This window comes from Euleptes europaea, chromosome 4, assembly GCF_029931775.1.
Source record: "Euleptes europaea isolate rEulEur1 chromosome 4, rEulEur1.hap1, whole genome shotgun sequence".
Taxonomy (NCBI): Eukaryota; Metazoa; Chordata; class Lepidosauria; order Squamata; family Sphaerodactylidae; genus Euleptes; species Euleptes europaea.
The window spans coordinates 106,565,086-106,579,074 of record NC_079315.1 but is presented as its reverse complement, the minus strand read 5'-3'; the positions used below and the strand labels follow the sequence as shown (position 1 = coordinate 106,579,074).

The following is a 13,989-nucleotide window of genomic DNA, read 5'->3' as shown; positions in this document are numbered from 1 at the left end:
AACAGACTAACACGGCTACCCACTGTGAATTAAGTGGTAGAGAAAGTTGGCATATAAAAACCAACTCTTCTTCTTCTTCTATTTAATCTACGAAAAGGATATGAAAGTTTCATTCTTCTTCCTGGGATACTTGGAAATGTTGACACTATTCTATCACTGCAGCAGAATTCAAATACTTAGAACAAAAAGTGTTAACAATGGCAGTTTCTACCAGAGATGATTCAGAACAAAGATGCACCTATACAACCCTGAGCTACAATCTTGGCTGTTTCTTCCTTCTCCTCACTATAACACCCTCTACGGAGCTGTTGTAGGAATACAAGTTCTATGCCAGCTGTTGCCTTGGGGAACCTATTTGGGTGGAAAAGCAGCATATAAATGTTTTAAATAAATCCACAAAGTTCTGGACCATATATCTATGAACATATAGAACTGCCTTATAACACATCAGAAATTGGTCTGTCTAACTTGGCAATGTCTGACTAGCAGTGGCTTTCCAGGATCTCAAGTCATTCCCAACACCTGCTTCTGAAACCCTTTAACAGGAGATGCCAGAGCCTGAACGTAGGCCCATCTACATATAAAGCATGTGCTCTACACTAAGCCATGGCTCAGATCATGTTTAATCTTCTTTCTGTTTCTCCCTGTAATTAATTATGCTCCATTATCTCACAGCTTGCCACTATTTCCATTGGTGACCTATTTGCTAGTCTTTTGTGAATCCAGCAGTCTACTGAGATGGTATTCCCAAAATTCTCCTCTTCATGGCCAGAGTGTGGAGTACCACCTACATTCATTCTTAAGACTCTGGTGTCAGAACCTGGGACAGCGCACTGTGGAAGATGGAGCCAAGACTAGAGATAATGAACAGGGACTAGGTAATCCAGAAGGTTGCTCCAGCACTAACCTACAGAGGACTGAAAAACATTCAGGGCCCCACCTCCCTAGTACAGATCAGTTCTCAGGTAAAGGGGAGTGCCTTGTTTTTGTGGTAGAACTCCAACTAGGCTGGTATATCCCCCTGTGCAAGAATGAGTAATAAATTGGAGATATTCACAAGGAAACACTCTCAAGATGTCTCTGCTGGAACTGTTGTCTTAGTGACCCCTTCCTGACCATTCCAAGGTAAAGAGTCTCCCTGCTTTTCAGGTCTGTGATGTTCTAGAACTCATCCTTTAATGACTCTGGGTCTTGGGCAGTTAAGTTCTGTTGCTAGAATTTCCAGGTTCAAAACACTCGCATGTGCAATAGAGGGCTTTCTTTCAGATATTTTGATATATTGACAAAATTGCTTAAGGATGCAAAATGCAGTTCCAAAGTTTGAGAAGTTGATACAGCTTTTCTTCATTTTTGGTGGGTTCTGCATCATTCCGCATCATTCTGCAGCTCCCTTATTCCCCTAGGAAACTGTACAGTGTTGCAAACTGTAAATTTCATCTGCTGATAAAGAACTTATATTAGCGAAAACCAGACTTCTCAAACTTGGCGAAAGACAGCCTGTTCAAGTCAAGACAATCAACAAAACTCACTCTTGTTCCATTGCAAAGGGCCCAGAAAGATCTGTAGTCAAGGGCGTGTGTTTAGATCAAAGCTTCTTAAACTATGTGTCGCGACCCCATATGGCGTCCCATAACTGAATGTGGGAGTCGCGAAAAATTTGGCAACAGTATGCAAATTAGTATGCAGATTTGTTTTGTCTTTAATAAATGGTAATACATGTATACCAAAGAATTGTTTTAAAATAAATTTCTTTATGATATATTATCAGTAAATGTTTGATTTGTATACCTATTCTATACACATGGAGTCGCGTAAAATTTCTTGGGCGAAAATGGGTTGCGAGTGGAAAAAGTTTAAGAAACCCTGGTGTAGATCACCAATATTATCAATCAACACAGCTAAACAAAAAAATCAGTTTGTTGATTGGCTATGATAAGTTAATCTCATGGTGATGGGAAAGCAAGTGGATACTTTGTCCACTATTATAACGGTTTTTGGCGTCACCTGGAGGACCTTGGAAAGAATTGGTACCAAAAAGTATTAAGGATTATCGGGTCCATGCCTTCAGTACTTAATACCTTAGATGCCCCAAGAACAAAGACAAAAAGAACCCTGTTCCAGGTGACCAATAACAAACAGAGCAATTTTCTTTCGCAAGTGGTTTCCAAAAAAAAAAAAAGGCTACCAAAAAGAGTTCTCTGAAATCATCTACGAACACCCAGACATTTTAGCCCAATTCAGAAAAGGCCACTCTGTCACCTTCGTTTTTAACAAGAAGAACGTTTTAGAAGATGTTACTTACGTAATCGTCATCATCGTTGATTCCTTGTTTCTGAGCAGAACTTTTCACCTCCATGGCAAACTTCTCAAACTCGGGTTTCACTGTCCTCAGTAGTGTGACTGTCTGGAGGGATGAGTAGGCTTGCTTTGCCTCAAGGTCGTATTTGTCTCCTCTCTTCCATGAGCCATTTCCTAAGGGAGAAATAAAAATATTTACAATTCCACCCCAGTCACCATAAAGAGCTCGTTTTCCCCCTTTTTCAACGGCTGTATTCCTGATGTGCTGCTAGGGGTAGTCAGCAATATAAAGCACTGTATCCTGATAACATAATGTATATATATACACACACACACTAGGAACACAATCCATCCAGGTTTAAGCACTTTAAGTCTAAATTATATCAGTTTGGTTGACGGAACGTTAAGCACATGCTCAAATCTCTCTCCCTGAAATTAGGAGAATGTTAATTAACAAGAAATTAAGTAAATGCTTAGGTGTGACTGGAATACAAAGTATGTTATGAATGATTGAATAATATTTTTCTGTAAAAAAATATTATGTATTGTTCTCTAAAAAAATTCTGGCTTGGAGAATCAGGTCTGTGATATATGCCTGAAATTTTCTGCAGGAACGTATGGTCAAAAATGAAATGAAAATATGCATATGTCTCAGGCCGAAGAATCCATTTTCACCATGAGCAGTAATCTGAGTTTTTACATTGAAATTTTTACACTTCATTAATGAGGAAAACTGAAGACAATTGGGGGGGGGGGAGAGGAACAAAGATAACTCTTTCTCTCTTCTGTTCTGACTAGTTCTGTGTCTTGGTTTAAAGCCCTATACAGTTTGGTACCAGCATACCTTAAGAACTGCCCACTCCACTACAAACCTAGTCATCTTATGAGGCCCTTTTTCAAGTGTCTCTGCCTTCTGAGGTTAGACGGGCGGCAACTTGAAAGGGCTTTCTTGGTTGTAGCACCAAAATTATGGAACTCGCTCCCTGGGGATATTTTTGGTCTCCTTCTATCATTGTCTTCCACCAGCAAGTGAATACTTCCTTTCGCCTGGTGTTCCCTCGGTGATCACTCCTGCCTTCCCTATATTTTCATTGCTGTTTCTGTGTTTTTATGTATGTATTTTAGTTTTGGTTTTATTACGTTTTTATAGTGCTATTTTTTTAAACTGGTAGCTGCCTTGGTGTCCCTGGGCAGAAAATCAGGCTATAAATTTCGTACATCCATCAATAAAAATGAATGTATCAATCCTTCACTGGGAGAAGACACTAAAGGACGGGCTCGAACAGAATACTTTACCGGAAGGCTATTTATTTCAACAAACAAATACGGAAGAGACCTTCAGTGGAAGACTGTGACCTTAAACTGTTGGTTTATGAATGCTATAAAAAGGCACTAAAGGTGAAACTCTTGTTTTCATTCATCTGGAAATAAAAAAGCCAGTCATAGATGAAAATATAGAGGTTAAATTGACAAAAGAGAACTGAGGCATCCTTTCCCTTTCTGCAATCGTCTGGCAGTGAAATTAACACGGTATTTCCACAGGTCACTTTATATAGCACCATATTCCCTATAAATACCTGGCAACACCCATCTACATAAGCAACATCCTACATAGTTACTGAGAATTTGATTCACATAGGTCCCTGCTCCTTTATTATCCCTGCCACTGTTTTGTCACAACTTGCTTCTGCTTCTCAACTATTTGCTTCCTTGCAAGTATCTTACGGGGAAGTGGAATGATACGGCATAACCCGATTCTCTCTAGGATCAGAGGAGCATGCCTAATATATTAGGTGCTGTGGAACACAGGCAGGATGGTGCTGCTGCAGTTGTCTTGTTTGGGGGTTACCTAGAGGCACCTGGTTGGCCACTGTGTGAACAGACTGCTGGACTTGATGGGCCTTGGTCTGATCCAACAGGGCTTTTCTTATGTTCTCGTCAGATCTCGGAAGCTAAGCCGGCTAGGCATTTGGAAGGGAGACCTCCAAGAAAGACTCTGCAGAGGAAAGCAACTGCAAGACACCTCTGCTTAGTCCCTTGCCTTGAAAACCCCACCGAGGTCTTTTTACATCGGCTGCGACTTTACGGCACTTCACAAGCACACACAAGTCTCTTGCGGAGCTTCAACATTTAGGAATCAGTGGGTAGTCAATTTCTGTTCTGGTGTGTGTGCGTGGGGGGGGGTTAAGGCTTCAATTACTTTTTGCAGCTAAACCAATTGCTCATAATTTTTACGATACTATAACAAACACTGCCCTGACCTGGATGGCCCAGGCTAGCCTGATCTCGTCAGATCTCAGAAGCTAAGCAGGGTCAGCCCTGGTTAGTATTTGGATGGGAGACCACCAAGGAATACCAGGGCTGCTATGCAGAGGAAGGCACTGGCAAACCACTTCTGTTAGTCTCTTGCCATAAAAACCCCAAAAGGGGTCGCCATAAGTCGGCTGCGACTTGACGGCACTTCACACACACACATAACAAACACTAATGAGCATTTGCTTTGGCTGCAAAGAGTAATTAAGCCATCAGCCTTTCCCAGCAAGGCGCGGGAACTGACCAATTAAGGGCTGATTCAAGAATTAACAGGAAGCGAGCAGTTCAGAAGCCAAGAAGCAGAAGCCTCCTTAAATGAAGGAGTATAGAGACAAATTAAAGGGACGGTAGTCCTTTGAAAGCTCAAGACACTTGTTTTTGTTTGGTGACGGATTTTCCCATCAGATTAGACTACTGCAATGTGCTCTGTGTGGGGCTTTCCTTGAAGAGTCTTCAGAAGCTACAGCTGGTGCAGAAAGCTGAAACCAGAATGCTGACTGGAATGTGTTATAGGGACCACATCACTTCAGTCTTGTTCTACCTACACTGGCTCCCAATTAGCTTCTGGGCCCAGTTCAAGGTGCTGGTATTGAACTTTAAAGCCATATATGGATTGGGACCGACATACCTTAAAGATCACCTACTCCCATATGTACCCACCAGATCCCAGTGGTCATCTTCAGGGAACTTTCTTTGGGTGCCCCTCACCATCTGAGGCTAGATGGGTGGCAATTGGAGAAAGGGTCTTCTCAGCATTGGCACAAAAATTATGGAATTCCCTCCACACAGAGATTAGACTGTGCCCCTCAATCACTGTCTTCCACCAGCAGGTGAAGACTTATCGGTTTCATTTGGTGTTCACTCACTGATCCTCCTTCCTGTTTATGTGTTTTGTTTTCAATTGGTTTTATAGTATGTATTTTAAAAGCTTATAGAATCATAGAGTCAGGATCATCTAGTCCAACCCCCTGCACAATGCAGGAAATTCACCTCCCCCCACACTCCCAGTGACCCCTACTCCATGCCCAGAAGATGGCCAAGATGCCCTCCCTCTCATGATCTGCCTAAAGTCATAGAATCAGCATTGCTGACAGATGGCCATCCAGCCTCTGCTTAAAAACCTCCAGGGAAGGAGAGCTTACCATCTCCCGAGGAAGCCTGTTCCATTGAGGAACCGCTCTGTTAGAAAATTCTTCCTAATGTCTAGACAGAAACTCTTTTGACTTAATTTCAACCTGTTGGTTCTGGTCTGACCTTCTGGGGCAACAGAAAACAACTCGGCACCCTCCTCTATATGTTTTAATGGTTTTGACTTTTTGCCACCATGCGGACACTAAGCTGTGTGATAAGGTGACATAAAAATTAGACATATCCTAATGCTACAGTACAGTATAACTGGCCTTTCACGTATGCACTTTTCTCATGTACAACCTAAAGTAGCTTTCCTTTCACCCTTGTCATCACTGCATGCTGCTACAGAAGATCCAGACATATAAGCGACACCATACGCAGTCTTAAAAACAACTGCTCAGTGTTTATCTGATTCTTTACTGACAATGAAGATAATGAATGCCAAGCTGCCTGGATCAGCAGCATTTCTTTTGCAAAGCCCGATGGGAGCCGTAGCTTACTCCCCTGCCCCAAATAAGCACATCTTTTCTTTTTTTCAAGTTGCTTGCTATATTGAAAGTTCAGCATTCCACAAGGAGAACGACCCAAACAAGGGGGGGGGAACTGAAGAGCAATTTAAGTCCCCCAATCGTGGTAAAAAATATGTTGCATGATCCAAAGTTCATTGAGGACTGACTGCCTTTAAAAAGCCTTTCCTTGCACGTCCTTGGCAAGAAAAGGTGAAAGCACCCCGCGCAGGGATCACTGTGTGCTTTATGTTCTGGTTGCAAAATAAGGAAAAACCGAGGACAGCCATGAGTAACTCCAAAGGCCACAGCATCTTGGAGAAGCAAAAGTTAGCAAGTAACCACAGCTATTGCCCAGGGGCCAAACAAGGTGACAGATCACGAAGAATGAAAGTTAGCAAGCAGGGCTACTGAGCAGCCCCCAAACCTCTTCAGCAGCTGCTTGAAGCCTACAGTGCTTAGGTAAAGAGATCTGGGGTTTGGCTCACAGGTGATCAGCTGGTGAACACAATTGCTCAGAAGTTTGCAGTATTTCTAACGATAATGCTTGCGCAAGCATCTTGTGGTTCACAGAATGGCCTGGAACATCCACATTTGTGGCTTCTCAAGGTGGCTTTCTCCTGAACCGCTCTCTAGCAGTTCCTCAGTCTTCTATTGTTATCTCCCTCCACCCCCAGGATAATTTTTTCTTTGGTCCATCTGACGATGATTCACTAGCCAGTTAAACTGAAAAACGTAAACAGATTTAAGTCAGCTCACTGCTTTGGAATTGCTAAAACAAATCCAAGCGCGGAAGTCAAGCCCTGAAAACTGTGCCTCAGATTAGCTTACAAGAGCCACAAACCACACGCAGGCTTGCTCAGATGCCATTTGCTCCGGCACGGAAACACGCTGGACCAAGGACTACCTTCCCATTCACAGATCCATCTAAAGCTAAATCCATTATGGTCTAGATCTCAGCTCAAACTCACACGATATTGTCACATCAATGGATGTGAACGATGTTTGCTTTCAAAAGATGTCATGTGCAAAGGCCTTGTGGTATGGAGGGAAGCCTAACACAAGAAAGTGCATCACTTGACTGACTGGTCCAATAACTACCAGTTCAGGGACTACCCTGGACCATATGGCAAAACAGGTTATAATTTTGCTACTTACGGGGTTCTGTTTTCAAAGACTGCTCCAACGCAAATTGGTTGGTGGATCCAACTGCCCATAAATAGCTTATCCAACTTATTTTGTTATATTCTGGTGCAGCGTCTACAGCCCTGGGGCTTGCTCATAGAAGACCAGTTTCAAACAACAGATGCAATAATTTCTAAGAGGTTACTTTTTTTCTCCAAACATCATCAAAATGCACATCAGCCTCAAAATGCTGAGCTTCATGTTAACCTCAGATGATGGTCTATCTTAAGGCTTACCCTAGCCTGTTTTAGAATATTATCTCTAAAATGTTATGCTCATAAAAGGCTTGTAACATCCCAGAGGAAAAGAAATACTTTACCGTATGACGAACTGTTGAAAAGTTCAATGTTGAAGAAAGCATAGTCTCCGTTGGTCATTCCTTGCCGATGGGCAGCCAGCATGATGTTCCTTATTGCGTCACTGCTGGCACACATGATCACCACTGGAGAAATAAATGGAAAACATCGGTAAGAAGCTATTCCTCAAACCCTCCAGCTATTTCTGAAAGTGATAACAGACATTAAGGGCAATAACAACTCATAGTGCCCTTAGCGTAGCTCACCAGGGACTGAAGCGTCAGCCTGTCCTGGCTGCATTGCACACGTTCCTCTTCAAAAAGCAGGTTTATGGTTTGCAAGCACTATTATATTTGCATCTAGAGAGGGAAGTTAAAGTCTTTTCTGTGATCCAGTAAAGGGGGCAAAGAAGGAAACGGAGGGCTGGGAAAGCTGGCAGGGAAGCGTTTAGAATGGATCAGATTTATCTGAGATTGCAGCCTGGTTCCCCATTTGTGTGTGTGTGTTAAGTGGCGTCAAGTCGCTTCCAACTCAAGGCGACCTTACGAATCCATGTCTTCCAAAACATCCTATCATTAACAGCCTTGCTCAGTTCTTGCAAACTGAGGGCTGTGGATTCCTTTATAGAGTCAATCCATCTCATGATGGGTCTTCCTCTTTCCCTGCTGCCTTCAACGTTTCCTAGAGTGAGAGTCTTTTCCAGTGAGTCTTGTCTTATCATAATTTGGTCAAAATATGATAGCACCAGTTTACAGCCCATTCCTGAGCTTTAGGCGGCCAGGGACAGTGTGGTTGAGGTGCTGCTGTGGCATCCCCAAAGCCGTTTCCCGGCTGCCGAAAGAAGCCTTTTGGAGGCTTTTTGTTTTTTAAATGGGGCTTTTCGCCCCATTGAAAAAAGCAGTCGCAGCAACGCTGTTTGTTCCGGTGGCATACCCGGGGCGAAAGGGGACAGGAGGCCGCCTACAGACAGCTCCGCCTCTGGCACACACACACCCCGAACACCGGTGCAAACCTTTACGCTGGTGGGAGCTGGCAGAAGGCCCAGCCAGCATCCCTGGGAGGTGCAGTCATGGCAGTGCCAGGAGACAGGTGTCTGGGTCTCCCCACCGGTGGCCAGGCCACTTACGCTGACACAGCCCCTTCCTGGCCTCCTGAGGACTTTTGTCCTCGGAAGCCAGGAATGACCTGAAAGTCATTTTAGCATCTAGGGAGAGTACAGGCTTGATTTGATCTAGAACCCGCTGATTTGTCTTTTTGGCCATCAACGGTATTCATAAACTTTCCTCCAACACCATGTTTCCCTCTACCTCCCAAGAATCCCAACAATGAAGACAGACCCGGTCCCATTCTGAACTGGGATGGGGGAAATTTGCCCATTTCCATGCTAAAGTTCATCAGATAAAGGGCCTTGAGGCGTTCTACTTCCAGAGAAAGCCCTCTAGCCTTCGCATCACCTGAGCTGCCGCTCCTGTTTTCTACTACCTAACTGTAATCTACCCTAAAAACCATTCTCCTGTAAGTGAAATCAAAGTAATTCCTCAGGCACCCAACGACAAACAACTAAAAGGAATGAAGAAACCTGGAACAGCTTCTATTTCAAAGATGCACTGATAAAGTCACTTTGGCATTTGCTAAAAGTGTACGTGGGAAGGAAGATGAGTACAATACCCTTAAACTGCCTGAGCGAAGGCCGTTACACAGCAGGAAAATGTCAGAGTGAAGATTATATTACTGTACAGTTTATACAGAAACACTAAAAAAAGATCTACTAGTTTAAAGGAAACTAAACATAGATAAATTATGCTCAGACGGGTTTCGCACCACTGCCAAGTGCAAATTGCATCCAGAGACAGGGCTGTATGAAAAAGTGAGGGTCTTGGCGGCAAGAGAGGGAAAACCCACTTAGATAAAGCAGCCAAGGGGCAGACCCCAGTTCACAGCTCCTGGTGCATGCAAAGAGCTTTCCTCCGAGAAAAGCAACATCCTCTTTGACCACAGGGATCCCCTACTGAAGCTAGGGAGATGAAGATCCTGCATTTCTTTCTCCCCCGAAATCTAAGAAAGCATCATACTGATCCCATGTTCAAGAGGAAAGAACGTGTATAGAGCGTGTTCATCAGTGACCAGCAAACAAGCTCTCATTTTGCAACCGTTTGTCACTGCACTAGTGCTAAAGACCACGGCTTTATTTGGTTCCCTGACTAGCAGTGCACTTCTCTGCTAGGTTTGGATGGGGGCCATGGCACACGAGGAGAAAGAGCGCCAGACTTCCTCCCCTGTGCCTTTTCCATGACCTGAATCGGCCCTGGGGAGCAGCTATTTGTCTTCTTGACAGAAACTTATGCGCAGACATCAGGACATGTAAATTCCCCCCACACAGAGCATTTCAGGTCAGGAAACCCTTAAAAGGAAAAGGCTGACGCGTCTTCTCCTCTCATGCTGTGGTCCCAATCCATGTAAATGGAACCTCCACACCTCTGGGAATCGAGTGTCCAGCACAGACCCTGCATATCATGTCTGCTGACGGAGTCCTGTGTCCTCCATGTGGACTATGCAATGTGTGAATCAGCCCTACCAGGTAGTAGGGGATAAGAAAGCTCTCTCTACTTGAGCTTTTGGAAAGTTGACATCCAAAAAAACCAGCAATTGTATATAATTTTCTAAAATAGTCAAAACATAAGTATTTAAGAACCTTCAAGTATACCCAACCGAGGTATATAGAGGCTTTATTCAGTTTTAATTAAATATTTTCTATAGTTAAGGCAACCAGTTGGCATACACCATATGGAAGTATATACACGGACATTTTTTATTTGAACTTTAGAGTCACCCTTTCCCCCCTTGTTGATTAAATCATGAGTTGAACACATGAACACATGAAGATGCCTTATACTGAACCAGACCCTTGGTCCATCAAAATCAGTATTGTCTACTCAGACCAGCAGCGGCTCTCCAGGGTCTCAGGCGGAGAACGTTCACATCACCTACTTGCCTAGTCCCTTTAACTGGAGATGCTGTGGATTGAACCTGGGACCTTCTGCATGCCAAGCAGATGCTCTACCACTGAGCCACAGCCCCTCCCCTAAAGTTAAAGCAAAACCACTCAAGGACATCCAGTTATTGGCATTTACCACAGAACTCTACATAAGTTCAGTCTGTTAATCTTTGTGCAATTTAAACCAAAGTTACATTGACGGCTGAATGGGGGAAGATGGCTGAAGACCCTTCTCTTCTCACGCTGAGATCCCAATATATCCAAATTGGACCCTCACATCCCTGGGAATGAATGGACCACACACAGCATGTCTGTTCGTAGTCCACATGTCCTGCATCTAAGCAACAGTGGATTGGGGGGGGGAAATAGCTTGGGATGAGAAATACCTGCGTATCTGCAGGACCGCCTCTCCTGGTGTGTTCCCCGGCAGACTCTTTGGTCATCTAATACCAATCTTTAGGTGGTCCCCGGACCGAGGAACGTCCGGCTGGCCTCGACCAGGGCCAGGGCTTTCTCTGCCCTGGCCCCCACCTGGTGGAATAGCCTCTCGAGTGAGACCAGGGCCCTGCGGGACCTTAAAGAGTTCCGCAGGTCCCGTAAAACAGAACTATTCTGCCAGGCTTATGGTTGAGGCCAGCTACGGTTTCCTAAATAGGATTGCTGGCCTCCCCAACCCCTCACCGTTGTTGTATCTACGTCCATCTGCTCGCCTAGTTAAAACTTTTAACACCTAGAGGTGCCTAAGCAGTTTTAGGATATTTGGCTTTTATAACTTTAGGGCTATTTTAAATGGTGTTTTAATGGTTTTATTGATTAAATGGGTTATTACTCTCCTGTCAGCCGCTCTGAGCTGGGTCTCAGGCAGGGAGAGCGGGGTATTAAATTGAAATACTACTACTAATAATAATAAATGCTTAGCAAATAGGCCACTATTTGAAGCATACGTGTTTCTGTTCGCTTCAGACCAACCCTGGGTAAGATCCTGGTCAGAGGATCAAGGCGCTCCATGGTGGCATGCGCGTCCAACATAATGTCACAATCACTAGTCCCTACACACCAGCGTTGTGTATTGGTTCAGAGCGGTAGACTCAAATCTGGAGAACCGGGCTTTATTCCCCACTCCTGTATTTATATGCAGCCTGTATTCCAGGCCCGGTGTTTTTAATCTATTTTATGGCGTACACCAAATAAACATATTGCTTTATAAGAATTTTTAGTTTCCAGCTCAACCCTTAGGTTCGCCCTGAGAAGGTTCCCTCCACTGACCTCCACACACTATGCCACAGGAACTTAGGTTCTTAGACAAGGTCCAATACCTGAAGTGAAGGAAAGCCCTCAGGGAGGAGAAGCGCGGGAGAGGAGGATGCGTAGGGAACGTTCAGCTCTCCTCCCCTGAGCACCTCACCTGCCCTTCAGGTCAAGCCCCACACTTTGCTTTTATATGTGACTGCCGAAGACTCTGGGATAAACAGGTGAGCTTGCCAGCAACATGTCTAGAGAAGCTCTTCCTCCTCAACCTTGGAGAGATCCCATTGAGTATTGCATAAATAACAAAAGCTACCAGGAGAGTGCATGAATTCCCAACTCTTCAGTATTAGAAGAGAAGTATTCATGGAAAAAAGGAGTATTCATGGCTACTAGTAAAAATGGATACTAGTCATGATGCATACCTATTCTCTCCAGGATCAGAGGAGCATGCCTAATATATTAGGTGCTGTGGAACACAGGCAGGATGGTGCTGCTGCAGTCGTCTTGTTTGTGGGCTTCCTAGAGGCCCCTGGTTGGCCACTGTGTGAACAGACGGCTGGACTTGATGGGCCTTGGTCTGATCCAGCAGGGCCTTTCTTATGTTCTAGTCTGAGCCTAATTTTGTAACACATCTTCTCTTTAACTACACTGAGGTGGGAATTTTGTCCTAATGTACACTGAAGCATTATGCCACTTCTTTCATCTGATATATTTTTGAGAAAAAAAATATGCTTTGTAAGCTCTCTGTGTCCCAGTTGTTTTGCTGAACTGGTGGCCCTATTACTGAGGAGTTAGGAATTCATGCGCTCCCCTGGTAGCTGCTTCCACACAATGCCTTTGTTATTTATGCAATACTCAATGGGATCTCTCCAAGGTTGAGGAGGAAGAGCCTCTCCATTCGGCAGGGCCAAAAGAAAACATCCCTCAGACTCGTAACATATGCAGAGTCGCTATAAAAGAATGAAAGGTTAAGTATCCGGTTTTTTGTCATCCAGCCAACATTTCCTTTTAGGTGTACTCTTGGGGATTTCTGCATTCTTAGATCTTGAAAAGTAGATCATCATGTTAAGTGTGGAAGTTTTACTATACTACACAACAAAAGAGAGGAATATCTGAAGTCAGGCAGGAGGTTACTGACTGAGCAAAAACATACCTTTCCCAGTGTATTTCCCCCCCACATAATATATTGCCTGGGGGGCAGACTTAGAAGAAGAGTTAGTTTTTGTATGCCAACTTTCTCTACCACTTAAGGAAGAATTAAACCTGCTTACAATCACCTTCCCTTCCCCTCCCCACAACAGACACCCTGTAGGTAAGTGGGGCTGAGAGAGTGTGACTAGCCCAAAGTCACCCAGCTGGCTTCGCGTGTAGGAGTGGGGGAACAAATCCAGTTCACCAGATTAGCCTCCGCCACTCATGTGAAGGAGTGGGGAAATCAAATTCGGTTCTCTAGATCAGAGTCCACCTCTCCAAACAACCACTCTTTATCACGCCGGCTCTCTAAAACCACCAAAGAGCTACTTCAAAAACACAAATGTCATATTTCAACCAATGAATAAGGTCAATTGTATCAAAGGCCACCGGTAGATGTAACAATATCAACAGAGATGACTGTCCCATATTCCCTGCGAGGTAGATGGAGCTGAGAGGGCTCTAAGAGAGCTGTGACTAGCCCAAGGTCACCCAGCTGGCTTCATGTGGGGAAGGAGTAGGGAAACCAACCCGGTCCACCAGATTAGTGTCTGCCGCTCATGCGGAGGAGTGGGGAAATCAAACCCAGTTCTCCAGATCAGAGTCCACCAGAGCACCACTCTTAACCACTACACCACGCTGGCGTTGTCAACAGGCCTGGAGAAAAATGCCCCCTCCCGTTAATGGAGGATTAGCACGTGCAAATGGGCAGTTGAAGCATTTTATGACATGGAGGTAAATAACATCCCATTAAGCCTCTGTTAAAGGGACAGGACATTTTTGTTCTCAAGGCACTTGGCAACCCTTGCTGGCAAACACTGACAAA

General features: G+C 44.3%; 1 protein-coding gene across 2 annotated transcripts in view; it reads right to left on the bottom strand.

Annotated features, from left to right (window-relative positions):
- NPR3 (natriuretic peptide receptor 3) overlaps window positions 1–13,989 on the bottom strand; it is a 50,956-nt gene that overhangs the window by 26,488 nt on the left and 10,479 nt on the right. For both annotated transcript variants that reach the window (XM_056848621.1, XM_056848622.1), the window contains exons 2-3: window positions 7,753–7,875; window positions 2,303–2,472 (exon numbers count right to left, since the gene is read on the bottom strand). In XM_056848621.1, the coding sequence (XP_056704599.1) occupies window positions 2,303–2,472; window positions 7,753–7,875 (293 nt within the window). The remainder of the gene's footprint in view (window positions 1–2,302; window positions 2,473–7,752; window positions 7,876–13,989) is intronic.